The 14,487-nt window shown below is 40.4% G+C and overlaps 1 protein-coding gene across 2 annotated transcripts in view; it reads right to left on the bottom strand.

The window, feature by feature from the left end:
* Positions 1–14,487, bottom strand: part of CDC23 (cell division cycle 23) — a 29,449-nt gene that overhangs the window by 11,615 nt on the left and 3,347 nt on the right. The window contains exons 3-9 of one of the 2 annotated variants that reach the window (XM_017500944.2): positions 13,721–13,858; positions 9,038–9,080; positions 8,257–8,362; positions 8,026–8,158; positions 5,709–5,886; positions 5,530–5,627; positions 5,300–5,381 (exon numbers count right to left, since the gene is read on the bottom strand). In XM_017500944.2, coding sequence (XP_017356433.1) covers positions 5,300–5,381; positions 5,530–5,627; positions 5,709–5,886; positions 8,026–8,158; positions 8,257–8,362; positions 9,038–9,080; positions 13,721–13,858 — 778 coding nt within the window. The remainder of the gene's footprint in view (positions 1–5,299; positions 5,382–5,529; positions 5,628–5,708; positions 5,887–8,025; positions 8,159–8,256; positions 8,363–9,037; positions 9,081–13,720; positions 13,859–14,487) is intronic. The other variant, XM_017500945.2, reaches the window with a different exon arrangement.

Raw genomic sequence — 14,487 nt, 5'->3', positions numbered from 1 at the left:
AAAAAAAAAAAAAAAAGAAACCCTGCACTCTAAAAAATCTCCTTTATGGGCCAGGCACAGTGGCTGACATTTTTTTACTCTCCTTTTACAGATGAGGGAACTAAAGCACAGAAGGTTAGGTGGCTTGTTGAAGATAACACAGCTAGTTAGCATCTGAACCAGAATTTAAAATTGGGCGATGTGGCTCAGAGTCCAAAGCTTAAGTATGTTATACTGTAGTATACGTCTGTGTAGTATATATACATGTATATAAAATGCTGCCTTTCAGAGATTGTGACTGACAGGTACAGAAGGGAGCAAGTCATATCAAGACATTAGAGCAAAACCAGCCAGGACTAAACAAGTAGGAGATTCTTGCCATCACTCTACTCTTAAGATTGTCTCATTCTCTCAGGTCCTCAGCTTCCTTTCCTTCTCTCCATCCTTCTTTCTCCTTTTCATTTCCTCTGGTCTATAATATGACAGTTAAAGTATATTTTTTGTCATATCTAATGTTCCCTGCTTTAATTTTTTAAGGTAGGTAGGCTGAATTCAACAAAGATTTATGACTCTATGTCAGAAATTTTACTGGGCACTACAGATATACTTAGGAAAAAAACACAGTTCATTAAGGCATTTGCCTCAAATGATTATTAAAACAAAGAAAAAAACTTCTAAATAATTATTCTTCATATATGTGCTGGGGTTTTTTTTGTTGTTGTTGTTGTTTTCTGAGACAGAGTCTCGCTGTCACCGAAGCTGGAGTGCAGTGGCACAATCTCAGCTTACTGCAACCTCCACCTCTTAAGTTCAAGCAATTCTCCTGCTTCATCCTCCCAAGTACTGGGATTATAGGCGCCCACCACCATGCCTAGCTAATTTTTGTATTTTTAGTAGAGACAGGGTTTTACCATGTTGACCAGGCTGGTCTCAAACTCCTGACCTCAAGTGTTTCACCTGCCTTGGCCTCCCAAAGAGCTGGGACTACAGGCATGAACCACCACATCTGGCCTAGATTTTTTTTTTTAATAGAGACGGGGTCTCACTATCTAATGCCAGATGGTGTTGCTCAAGCTGGACTCAAACCCTGGGCTCCTATCTGAGCTATCTCCTGCCTCAGCCTCACAAATCACTAAGACTACTGATGCTAGTAATCATGCCTGGCTTCCTTTGATTTTAACTGTCTCCGTTTAAAAAAGAACGGGCTGACGCCTGTAATCCTAGCACTTTGGGAGGCTAAGGCCGGAGATCACTTGAGCCCAGGAGTTCAAGGTTACAGTGAGCTATGATCAAGACCCTATCTCTATATTAAAAAATAATAATAAAATAAAATAGGCTGGGCACAGTGGCTCATGCCTGTAATCCCAGCAGTTTGGAAGGCCAAGGCAGGTGGATCACCCAAAACCAGGAGTTCAAGACCAGCCTGGCCAACATGGCAAAACTCTGTCTCTACTAAAAATAATACAAAAATTAGCCGGGGGTGGTGGTGGGCACCTGTAAGCCCAGCTACTCGGGAAGCAGGAGAATCGCTTGAACCCAGGAGGCAGAGGTTGTAATGAGCCGAGGTCGTGCAACTGCACTCCAGCCTGGGCAACACAGCAAGACTCCATCTCAAATACAAAATAAAATAAAGCTGGTGCGGTCACTCATGCATGTAATTCCAGCAATTTGGGAGCCCGAGGGGGTTGGATCATTTGAAGTCAAGAGTTCAAGACCAACCTGGACAACATTGTAAAACCCAAACTCTACTGAAAATACAAAAATCAGCCAGGTATGGTGTCGCATGCCTGTAATCCCAGCTACTTGGGAGGCTGAGGCAGAAGAATCGGTTGAACTCGAGAGGCAGAAGTTGCAGTGAGCTGAGATCACTTCACCACACTCCAGCCCAAGTAAAAAAGAGCAAAACTCCATGTCAAAAAATAAATAAAATAAAGAGCAATGGTATCAATCTGGTTACCCAATCACCAATTCCTGTCTGTTCTAGTTCCTAAATAACTTTTAAATCAAATTGCTGGCCAGGCGCGCGGTGGTTCGTGCCTGTAATCCCAGCACTTTTCGAGGCCAAGGTTGGCAATCTCCAGGGATTTGAGACCAATCTGGCCAATGTGGCAAAACCCTGTCTCTACTAAAAATACAAAAAATTAGCAGATGTGGTGGTGGGGGCCTGTAATCCCAGCTACTCAGGAGTCTAGGCAGGAGTACTGCTTGAACCCAGGAGGTAGAGGCTGCACTAATCCAAGATCAAGCCATTGCACTCCAGTCTAGGCAACAAGAGCAAAACTCCATGTCTAAATAAATAAATAAATCCAATTGCCTCTCTCCATTCCTCCTGCCAATACATCAATTTAGGCTGTCATTCCTGGGACTAAATTATTGTAACATCCCCCTACCTGGCCTCCCTGCCTATAGTCTTGCCCTTTCTCTTTTTTTTTTAGACGGGGTTTCACCATGTTGGCCAGGCTGGTCTTGAACTCCTGACCTCAGGTGATCCGCCCGCCTCGGCCTTCCAAAGAGCTGAGATTACAGGCGTGAGCCACTGCACCCAGCCAAGACCTTGCCCTTTCTCTAATCCTTCCAGCACACTGTCTCCAGCCATCTTTTTTTTTTTTTTTTTAATTTCTAAAAAAAACTTTTTAGAGGTGGGGTCTTACTATGTTGCCTGGGTTGGACTCTAACTCCTGAGCTCAAGTAATCCTTCTGCCACAGCCTCTGGAGTAGCTAGGACTATAGGCACACACAACTGTGCCCAGCTCTTGACCACTTTAGAAAGGCATCAAGGTTCTTCAAGATCTAGCCCCTGTTTGTACATTCTTACCTCCCACACCAAGCCTCAGGCACAGTGAATTATTTCAAGCACAATGTCTGCTGCACATTTCAATGCCTCTGTACTGTGATGCCCTTCCGAAGTCAACCCTTCTTCCTTCTTGAGTTCTTTTTCTCCTGCCCATCCTTTAAGCATCACCTTCTCTAAGAAGCCTTCTCTAATCTGAGGCTAATTAGATGCTTTTCTTATATATTCCCTTAGCATCTTTGGTTTATCTTAATCACAACACTCAACACACTGAATTATAGTTGTTTTCTTTTGGTCACCTTCCATAGGCAATTTGGGTAGGTATTACAATACAAGGCACAGTGCCTGGCACACAGAGGATGCAAAGGAGATGCTTTCCAAATAAACTGGAGTCCCAGTCTCACCATAATGGAATTTATGATTTATTTATAATGCTCTGATACTGAAAAGATCATTTGTTCCTTGTTAAACTGTGTTCTCACAGAATTCTTTTTCTTCTTCTTTGAGATGGAGTCTAGCTCTGTCACCCAGGCTGGAGTGCAAAGGCACGATCTTGGCTCACTGCAGTCTCTGCCTCCCGGGTTCAAGAGATGCTTCTACTTAATTAAGCCTCTCGAGTAGCTGGAACTATAGGCATGCGCCACTACACCCAGCTAATTTTTTTGTATTTTTAGTAGAGACAGAGTTTTGCCATGTTGGCCAGGCTGGTCTCGAACTCCTCCAAGTGATCTTCCTACCTTAGCCTCCCAAAGTGCTGGGATTACAGGGTGAGCCACCACATAACTTCTTCAAGGGCTAAAAAAAATTTACTGAACTACTGATGGATCAAAATTCCATCTGTTTATTAACAATATCCTAACCTGGAAAGGTACAAATATATGATGTCAATGTAATGTGACCAGACCCAGGAACAGGGAAGCTAGCCTTTCAGTCACAACCAACCAAACTTACTTTCATCCAGGATTGATCATTCACCTGTCTATGACAACTGATTATCAGGCCACACAGCATGGCCAAGTATAGAGGGCCATGGCATTCAACTGAGGGTGAGTCTGACTCCCAGAGAACATTTGGAAATGTCTAGAAACACTTTTAGTTGTCAAATTGTCACACCTGGGGGAAGGGAGTTACTGGCATCTAATGGGTAGAGGCCAAGGATACTGCTAACATCTGTGATGCATAACACAGCCCCCAACAAAAAAAAATTATCCAGCCCAAAATGTCAACAGTGCTCAGACTGAGACACCCTAATGTAGGAAAACAGGCAGTCTCATCGCTTTTCGGATTCAAACTTCTTACTGCTATGAAAGGCTAGATCAAAGGTATGCATGTTTTACATAACTATTATATAGATATAGTTGCATAAGTATGCAAAAACAAATATACAGGTACAAAGATGTTTCCTGAAGCAATGTTTATATTAATAAAAACTAGCCACAACTTATATAATAGAAAATGACTAAATTAAAATGATGGCCAGGTATGGTGGCTCACACATACAATCCCAGCATTTTGGGAGGCTAAGGTAGGAAGACTGCTTAAGCCCAGGGATTAGAGGTTACAGTGAGCTAAGATTGTGCCACTGTACTCCAGCCTGGGTGACAGAACAAGACCCTATCTCTTAAAAAAAAAAAAAATAAGGTACATCTATAAAATGCTAGAGAGTTATCAAAAATAATACAAGCTTAAACGTACTAACATGAAAAGATGACAAAGATATATTAAGTTTAAAGAAAGGAAGTTAGATAGCACTATGTATAATGATATTGTTTTTGCAAGCAAACAATACAGACAAAGACATATACACATACTTTTTTTTTTTTTTTTATTGTCAGTCAAATGAAGACAGTGGGGAAGGACTTTCTGGGTAAGGAAGATTTTAAGAAGGAAACTGGAACTTTTTGGATGGAAAAAGTGTAGTGGTATGATCTCGGCTCACTGCAACCTCCGCCTCCTGGGCTCAAGCAATTCTGCCTCAGCCTCCCCGTAGCTGGCATTACAGGCGCCTGCCACTGTGCCCAACTAATTTTCGTATTTTTAGTAGAGACAGGGTTTTACCATGTTGGTCAGGCTGGTCTCAAACTCCTAACCTCATGATCCACCCGCCTCAGCCTCCCAAAGTGCTGGAATTACAGGCGTGAGCCACCATGCCCAGCCATACACATACATTTTTAATATTTATGCACAGAAAAATATTCTGGAATCATGTTCACCAAACAATCATCAGAGTGGGATTACAATGAGCTTTTACATTCTATGGTATGTAATTGTTACCTTTGGTACTTTTGTATTATTGGGTTTTTGTTTGTTTAAGAGACGGGCTCTCACTATGTTGCCCAGCCCTGGAATGCAGTGACGTGATCACAGCTGCCCTGACATCCTGGACTCAAGCGATCCTCCCGCCTCAGTCTCCTCAGTAGAGGAAACTAAAGGCATGTATCACCATCCCTGGCTAATTGTGGTTATTTTCACATATGTTACTTGTAATAAACATAAATCTTAAAAGAAAAAAATGTAGTTAACTCTTACCAATTACACAGCATGTTTCCACACGATATTTATCAATCTCACAGAGGTTATGAGCCAGATAACTCAACTCCGATTTCATGCTCTGGGATAAAAGAAAAAGAAAATCTAAGCATGACAAAAGAACTCCCTAAATTATTTTTCTTGTAGCTAATAAAAGTGAGTGACAATCCAACCCAGGAGATTAGTGCACAAAAGAGCTTAATCAAATCCAAGCAAGGGAAGCAGCTCACCCTGACATAAAGAAGGTTGGAGAATGTGTCCATATTTTCAATCCTGTAAGGGTCTTGTTTCCTTAGCTCATTAAAAATGGAGAGGGCTTTGTCAATATCTGCAGAAAGAAGATAGTTCAGAAAACAGTACAATGCACCTGTCAGGGTCTGATAGTATTTCATTGTCTTTATTCACTCACCTCTGATATTGTGATACGCAACTGCAATTTGGGAAACAATATATGAGCTCTTAGAGAAGCCCACATCAATGAGATTCTGATACTTTTGCAGGGCCTCCTCTATCAACTGCAACTCTGTGTATATATGAGCCAGAAAAAACTCTTTCATCCAGGTGTCTGGCAGAGACAGGAACTTCAGCTGGCAGCAGGAGAGAGAGGGACACACTTAATATAACTTGACCTCTCTTCCAAACAAACATCCAGGAACTATATTGTCTAAAGGGATTTATCACTAAAATTTTATTAGAACACCTAGTAATGAAAACAGGGCAGTCCGATTAAGTGAATATGACTTAATAAGCACAATAGGGAGGAATGGCCTAGCTGGGAAAGGCTCCAAAGAAAAGACAGGATTTGAGGTGAGTCTTAGAGAATGGGGTAGGATTTGAATAGAAAAGGGAAGAGGAAGAGGAAGAAGACAATAGTCTAGACAAGGGTAATAGCATAAGAGGCAAAACAGTCATGATGAATTTGAGTGAGTAGGATGAGGAAACTAGCTTGGTTTTCGGGGAGGCTATGTACTGGGAAGTAGTGGAAAAATAAAACTGAACTGGTAGAGTGAATCCTAGGGTACAACAGATAATGTGATACAATAGGGAACTACTGCAAATATTCAGTAAGAGAATGACATGATGACATGGGAGCTTTAAGTTTGGAAACTGGCCAGGTGGAATGACTCAAGCCTGCAAGCCCAGCACTTTGGGAAACTATGGGAGAGGATTCCTTAAGGCCAGGAGTTTGACACCAGCCCTGGCAAGAGAGTTAAACCTCATCTCCACAAAAAAAAAAAAAAAAGTTTGGAAATAGTCTGCAGGGAAGTATGAAAATGGGAACCCTAGATAGAAAGTATCCATTACTTATAAGTAATCCAAATTTGAGATGACAACTGAGATGACAAAAGAAACCAAGAAAAAGAGATGCACACAAGAAAGTAACCATGGTTATCTCATGACTGGCTAGATAAAGGGAGATAAGAGAAAAGGAAGCCACAAGTATGACTCAAATGTGTCAAGACTGGATGTCATTGTAAATAGTGATGCTAGTAAGAGTCTATCAAGTTGGGAGAAATAATTTGGTAGGCAAGACAAGGAATTTGGTTTTGCATATTTTGAATCCAGAGATTGTTTGACAAACTTTCAAAGAAAGTCTAGTAGGCAGTTAGACATAGGGGAATACAAGTAAACCAAGATAAGATTTCAGATACAGAGTTAGTGACATGAATCATTACTGGGGGAAATCAACAAGATTTTAAGGCCAAAAAAAGGAAGTGTATTGTTGCTTCCATTAACTACTGAAGAACAACAAAATAAACACTATAGACAATGTCTTCTGCTAATGGCTAATAAAATGACTGCAGTTTAAAAACAATACACATTATTTCCTTAATAAGCAAATTTCCGAATCTTTACAGAATCCATGACAGCTCAGAAAAGGTCTGAACAATGTTGTTTTTTTTAAAACGGAGTTTTGCTCTTTCACCCAGGCTGGAGTGAAGTGGTACAACCTAGGCTCACTGCAACACCCACCCTCCGAATTCAAGTGATTCTCCTGCCTCTCCTGCCTCAGCCTCCTGAATAGCTGGAATTACAGGCACCCACCACCACACCTGGCTAAGTTTTGTAATTTTTGTAGAGACAGGGTTTCTCCATGTTGGCCACGCTGGTCTTGAACTCCTGACCTCAGGTGATCCACCTGCCTCAGCTTCCCAAAGTGCTAGGTTTACAGGTGTGAGCCACTGCACCGGGCCATAATGTTTTAATACAGTTTTTGATAGCAGAGAAACCTTTCCTATAGCATCTCTGGGATTAGAGGAGAAACTATAATAATATTGTCTATAAAATAAGTCACAGTAGGCTGGGCATGGTTGTGCGTACCTGCAGGCCTAACTACTCTGGAGGCTGACGCAGGAGAATTGCTTAAACCTAAGAGGTGGAGGTTGCAGTGAGCTGAGATCGTACCACTGCACTCCAGCCTAGGTGAAAGAGCAAGACTCCGTCTCAAACAAAAACAAAAACAAGTCACAGCAGAACCGAAATATAAAAACATGAATATGAAAAAATATTCTAATATAACTGGATGCAAATCCAACAGCAACTACCGAAAAAGAGCTAGTCATGTCTTTCAAAGACTTAATTCTAAAACAGTGGAAGACACCAGAGGTGCAGCAATGAGAGAACTATAACCAAAGGCTTGCCAAAACTTCCCCCACTCCTGTATTATAACAGAATTACAGAAGGCTTGAAGCAGAGGGCTTTTCACAGAGCTCATCACAATTTACCATCTCTTTGTCTGTGATCAGGTTACAGAGTTCTAACCAGGCTCCCCAATGCAAGGGCAAAACATGAGTAGCCTCCACAAACACATCAATGGCCTCTTTCACCAAGTCCAGTTTTCGAAGCACCACACCATACCTGGGAAAAAAAGAAATAATCGCAGAAGTAATATGTAATAGCTCCTTTCTACTCAGAAGAATATGTTACAGAAAGTTCCAAATTACTCCAACACTTACAGATAAAGTCCAAATCCATCAAGTTCCCGAGCTTGGTGTTTTTTGCTGAGCTCCACTCTCAATTCTCTAAGAGCTTCATTTTTCACTTGTCCTTTTTCCAAGGGACCTAGGAAAGAAATAGAGTCTCTGTTCTAAGGTTAGGATGCTGGTTTTCATTTTCTTATTTATTTATTTTTCTACAGACAGGGTCTTCTCTCTCTGTTCCCCAGGCTGGTCTCAAACTCTTGGGCTCAAGTGAACCTCCCGCCTCAGACTCCCAAAGTGCTGGGATTCCAGGTGTAAGCCACTGTACCCAGCTCGTTTTCATAGACACAGATATTCTCTTTAGCATCGATGAAAGTTAAACCTGAAACCTCTGGCAAACACAGATGACCAATGATACCTTACACAACCCATTTACTGAATCCCAGAAATTGTAACTACTAATGGGTTTACAGTCACACTGTTGGACCCATACAGTTTTGTTTTTTTTTTTTTAATTTGAATTTGTTATGAATGCTTAAAAATCGAAAACCACAACCATAACTCTAAATTTCTAGCTTCAGTTTGCAGGAAACAGGGAACGGCCAAGGGAAGAAAGACCTCACAATACAATGCCCGGATTCCCCCAACACAGCCTTCAGCTGAAGCTGAGTACAACAAGGCAGTTGAGATAAGCCAGGTGTTTTCCAATTTGCAAAGGTTATCCTCAGACCATTCATATTACTTGCCTGGCTCTTGTAAGCATTTAAGTTTGCAATCCTGCTTTTTAGGTCAAAAGGTAAAAGAATAAAATTCGTACCTAAGCTATCAACTGTTTCATCGTCCTTCTTTTTTTCTCCAGACTGTAAGAGAAAATCAACAAATGATCTTTTTTTTCAGGTTATTCTAAAACTAGCATCCTGATCCTACCTAAAGGGCCAAGTCCAACCAAAATGGCACCTACTTTTAGTCACTAATTTTATTTTATTTTTTATTTTTCAGACAGTCTCGCTTTCCTTTGTTGCCCAGACTGGAGCACAGTGGTGCAATCTCAGTTCACTGCAACCTCTGCCTCCCAGGTTCAAGTGATTCTCCAGCCTCAGCCTCCCGAGTAGCTGGGATTTTAGGTTCCAACCACCACGGCTGGCTAATTTTTGTATTTTTAGTAGAGACGGCGTTCTACCATCCTGGCCAGGCTGGTCTCGAACTCCTGACTTCAAGTGATCTGCCCACCTTGGCTTCCCAAAGTGCTGGAATTACAGGCATGAGCCACTGTGCCCAGCTGGTCACTAATTTTAAGTAACTCTTCAGGGGCTCGCTGGCCAAATCTGGAGTTATCTGAGCACCAAAATAAGTAATGAATTATGTGCAATTAAAAATATGGGCGTCCATACCAATGCTAAACAGATAAATAAATGGGGAAAGGGAGGGAAGGCTCTTTCTTAAAGTAGAATGCCAAGCGTTGAGTAGTAAATGTAGACAGATGCTAGAGTAGAAAAATTATCATTTTGCAACATTATAGTGAAGATTGCTTCAGATGAAAATTAACAATAAATATTAAATTTAGAGAAAAATTTGTATGAGGAGCAAGATATTTGCATGGTCTTAAAGTGTATCCCCACAGATTGTTGAGTTGTAAGGCAAACAATAGTAACCACACTGGAGAAAAGGATAACATCTTCATCAAATGATAAAAATTAACTTTAGCAGTGAGGGGATTATGGACATTATGTAACAATAGATACAATGCCCTGTGAAAAAACATCAGACATATCCAAAATGAAGAATGTTCTATTAACAAAAGCGAAACGTTCATGTACCAGGAATATGTGAAAAAAGAAAGAAGAGGGGGGAAAGGAAAGGAAGGGGAAATGGAAAGGAAAAAGAAGTCAAAACCCACAAAATGTACAACACAAGATGAACCCTAATGTAAACTGCGGACTTTTGTTGATATGATGTATCAATACTGGTTCATTGATTAAAACAAATGTATTACACTGGTGCGGGATATTGAAGGTAAGAGAAGCTCTGTGAGAGGGGAGAAGGAGGTATATGGGAACTCATGTACTTTCTGTTCAATTTTGCTGTGAACCTAAAACTGCTCTAAAAAATAGTCTATTAATTAAAAAAAAAAAAAGAAAGAAAGAAAAAAGAAAAAGAAACAGGGAGGGAAGAACCATAAGTTTCAAAAAAAAGTTAATGTCATAAAAGACAAATAAGGCTATTCCAGATTAATGGAGATTAAAGAGACATGACAACTGATCCTAGCTTGTTCTGAGGGGGAAATGCTATAAAAAGATACTGCTAGGTCAATTCAATTGACAAGTTTGGAATTTGGTAGAGCACCATGACTCATGCCTGTAATTCCAGCACTTTGGGAGGCTGGGGCAGGTGGATCACCTGAGGTTAGGAGTTCAAGAGCAGCCTGGCCAACATGGCAAAACCCCATCTTTACTAAAAAATACAAAAATTAGCCGGGCGTGGTGATGAGTGCCAATAATCCCAGCTACTCAGGAGGCTGAGGCTGGAGAATCCCTTGAACCCCTGAAGTGGAGGTTGCAGTGAGCTGAGATCACACCACTGCACTCCAGCCAGGATGACAGAGCTAGAATCCACCTCAAAAAAAAAACAAAAAAAAAAAACTGGAATTCAATGGTAGATTAAATATGGTATCAAATACCATATTTAACAATATGGTATGTTAAATATACTAAAGGTGGTAACTACACTGTGGCTATTTAAAAAAATGCCCTTATTCTAAAGAGAACACATTGAAGCATTTAGGGGTAAAGAATAATGATATCTGCACCTTATTCTCAAATGGTTCAGAGTAAAACAATTCCATGGGTATGCACACATTGTATAGACATAAAGAAATAGAAATGATAAAGCAAAAACGATTAATGTCCACATTAGGCAAATCTGGATAGAGTATGTGAGTGTCAGGTGCAGTGGCTCATGCCTGTAATCCCAGCACTTTGGGAGGCCAAGGCAGATGGATCACTTGAGGTCAGGAGTTCGAGACCAGCCTGACCAATATGGTGAAACCCCATCTCTACTAAAATTACAAAAATTAACCAGCAGGGTGGCATGCACCTGTAGTCCCAGCTACTCAGGAGGCTGAGGCAGGAGAACTGCTTGAACCCGGGAGGTGGAGGTTGCAGTGAGGCGAGATTATGCCACTGCACTCCAGCCTGAGCAACAGAGCGAGACTCCATCTCAAAAAAAAAAAAAAAAAAGAGTATGTCAGTATTCTTTGTACTATTCTTATTCTTGCAACTTGTCAATTTGGAATTATTTTCAAATAAAAGGTGTAAACATCAAGGCTCTTTTTTCTTTTACTTTTGTTGTTGTTGTTGGAGACAGGGTCTTTCTCTGCTTCCCAGGCTGGAGTACAGTGGTGCAATCTCCACTCACTGCAACCTCCACCTCCTGGGCTAAAGCAATCCTCCTATCTCAGCCTCCCAAGTAAGCTGGGGCCACAAGCATGTGCCACCACACCTGGCTAATTACTGTATTTTTTTGTAGAGATGGGGTTTCACCATGCTGCCCAGGCTTCCTTTTATGTTTTATATATTTGCCTTAAGGAACTTCGTTTTATCCCAAACTTCAGCAAATGCTGGTTCTATTCTACCATAACTCATCCAAATTAGTGTTTCTACACAGGTATAGATTATATGTGAATGATTAACCTTTTAAATCCCATAATTTCAAAATATCTTTGTTCAACTCATGGAGATAAGCATAATGTGGTATATAAATACAATGGAATCTTACTAAACCTTAAAAAGGAAGGAAATCCTTATATATGCTACAATGTGGATGAAACTTGACAGCATTATGTTAAATGAAATAAGCCCAGTTACAAAAAGACTAATACTGCATGATTCTACTTATGTAAGGTACTTAGAGTAGTCCAGATCATAGAAACAGAAATTAGAATGGTGGTTGCAAAGGGGTCCAACTTGGGGGAAAGGAAAAATGGAGAGTTACTGTTTAATGGGTATTGAAGTTTATTTTTACAAGATAAAAATGTTCTAGTAATGGGTGGTCGTGATGGTTGCTTAAAAAATGTTAAAATGGGGCTGGGTGCGGTGGCTCACACCTGTAATCCCAGCACTTCAGGAGGCTGACAAGAGTTCAAGACCAGCCTGACCAACATGGAGAAACCCCGTCTCTACCAAAAATACAAAAATTAGCCCAGTGTGGTGGTGCATGCCTGTAATCCCAGCTACTCAGGAGGCTGAGGCAGGAGAATCACTTGAACCTGGGAGGCAGAGGTTGTGGTGAGCTGAGATCGCACTATTGCACTCCAGCCTGGGCAACAAGAGCAAAATAGCATCTCAAAAAAAAAAGTTAAAATGGTAAATTAAAACAAAGATTACTTAAACATAGTCCATAACTGCAAGAATTTACCATGCTTGACAAATACAAGCTATGCTAATAGTTGATCAAATCAGAAAATCTGAAAGCTGAATTGCTCCAAAACCTAAAAGCCTAAAACTTTTTTGAGACACAGTCTTGCTGTTGTTGCCCAGGCTGGAGTGCAATGGTGTGATCTTGGCACACTGTAGCCTCCACCTCCCAGGTTTCAGCAATTCTCCTGCCTCAGCCTCCTGAGTAGCTGGGACTACAGGCCACCAAGCCCAGCTAATTTATGTATTTTTAGTAGAGATGGGGTGTCACCATGTTGGCCAGGCTGGTCTCAAACTCCTGACCTCAGGTTATCCACCAGCCTTGGCCTCCCAAAGTGCTGGGATTATAGGTGTGAGCCACCACGCCTGGCCCAAAACTTTTTGAACACTAATATGACACGCAAAAGAAATGCTCACTGGAGTATTTTTTATTTCAACCAGTAAGTATAATGCAAATATACCAAAATCTGAAAAGAATCTGAAATCTGAAACACTTCTGGTCCCCAGCATTTCAAATAAGGGATACTCTACCTATACTAGGAAATGAGGAGTATACAAAATGTTTTTAAAATCAATTTATATAGAAAACAACTAAGAAAAAGTAGGAAAGTAAATTCATGTTTCAAAGTAAAATAATAAATTATACTGAAATTATTATTCAATACAGTATTAAATTGGTTTACTTGCATTGTCCTTTAAAGTCATAATTTTTAATAGTCATGAAAGAAAAACAACAAATATACCATAAAAATGATAAATGAATTTATAAATTTAAAAATCAGCCCAGGCTTTTTAACTTAATTCTTACACAATAATATTAATTCAAAGGCATGAAGAATTACCTTACATAACCTAAAGCAAATAATCAGGTTGTTATATATCCTGTTAGTTATTCCTAAGAATATTTTCTTCTGTACCACTATTTTTAACTTATTTATGATATCCTTTTTTTATTAATGCTAAGTATTTATAAAGTACATTCATTCAGTGGCCCATTGCTAAGCTATTTAAAAGATTTAACTTTTTCCACTGGTTCTAAATATGGATGCTTCATTAAAGGCAGAATGACATCTTAAAATGGCCCTCACCAGATATCGGGAATACATATACAGAAAATAGGCTTTCTTGCTATTGCAGCCATGCAGGAAATGTGCTGCCCGATCATACTCTTTAACGTCAAAGTAGGCCTTGGCCAGGGTATAGGCATCCATATCCTGAGCATCCTCCTAAAAAAGAAACAAACTTATGTAAGTGATTGGGAATAGAACAACAAAAGTTCAAATCTAAAAAGTATATTCGTTCATTTCAAGATGTAAGAGAAAAATGATTATTTTCTTTCTCCTAAAACTCCAGAACATGTAGATGTATATAGATGTATATATATTATATATATAATTTTATATATTTAGTTTATTACCAAGTAAGCCCATAGAACTCTTTTTTTTTTTTGAAATAGAGTCTCACTCTGTCACCAGCTGGAGTGCAGAGGCAATCTCAGCTCCCAGAGTCATGTGATTGTCGTGCCCCAGGTGCCAAGTAGCTGGGATTACAGGTGTGTGCCACGACTTCCAGCTAATTTTTGTCTTTTTAGTAGTGGTTTTGCCAAGCTGACCAAGCTGGTCTCGAACTCCTGGCCTCAAGTGATCTGCCAGCCTCAGCCTCCCAAAGCGCTGGAATTACAGGCATGAATCATCGCACGCGGCCAAACTTTTCTTTCTAAAATACTTTTTTAAAATGAAAAGATGGCCGGGCGCAGTGGCTCACGCCTGTAATCCCAGCACTTTGGGAGGCCAAGGCGGGTGGATCACGAGGTCAAGAGATCGAGACCATCCTGGTCAACATGGTGAAACCCTGT

The sequence above is a fragment of the Cebus imitator genome, unplaced genomic scaffold (assembly GCF_001604975.1).
Source record: "Cebus imitator isolate Cc_AM_T3 unplaced genomic scaffold, Cebus_imitator-1.0 Scaffold274, whole genome shotgun sequence".
Classification (NCBI taxonomy): domain Eukaryota; kingdom Metazoa; phylum Chordata; class Mammalia; order Primates; family Cebidae; genus Cebus; species Cebus imitator.
This window is presented reverse-complemented; position numbering and strand designations above follow the sequence as displayed.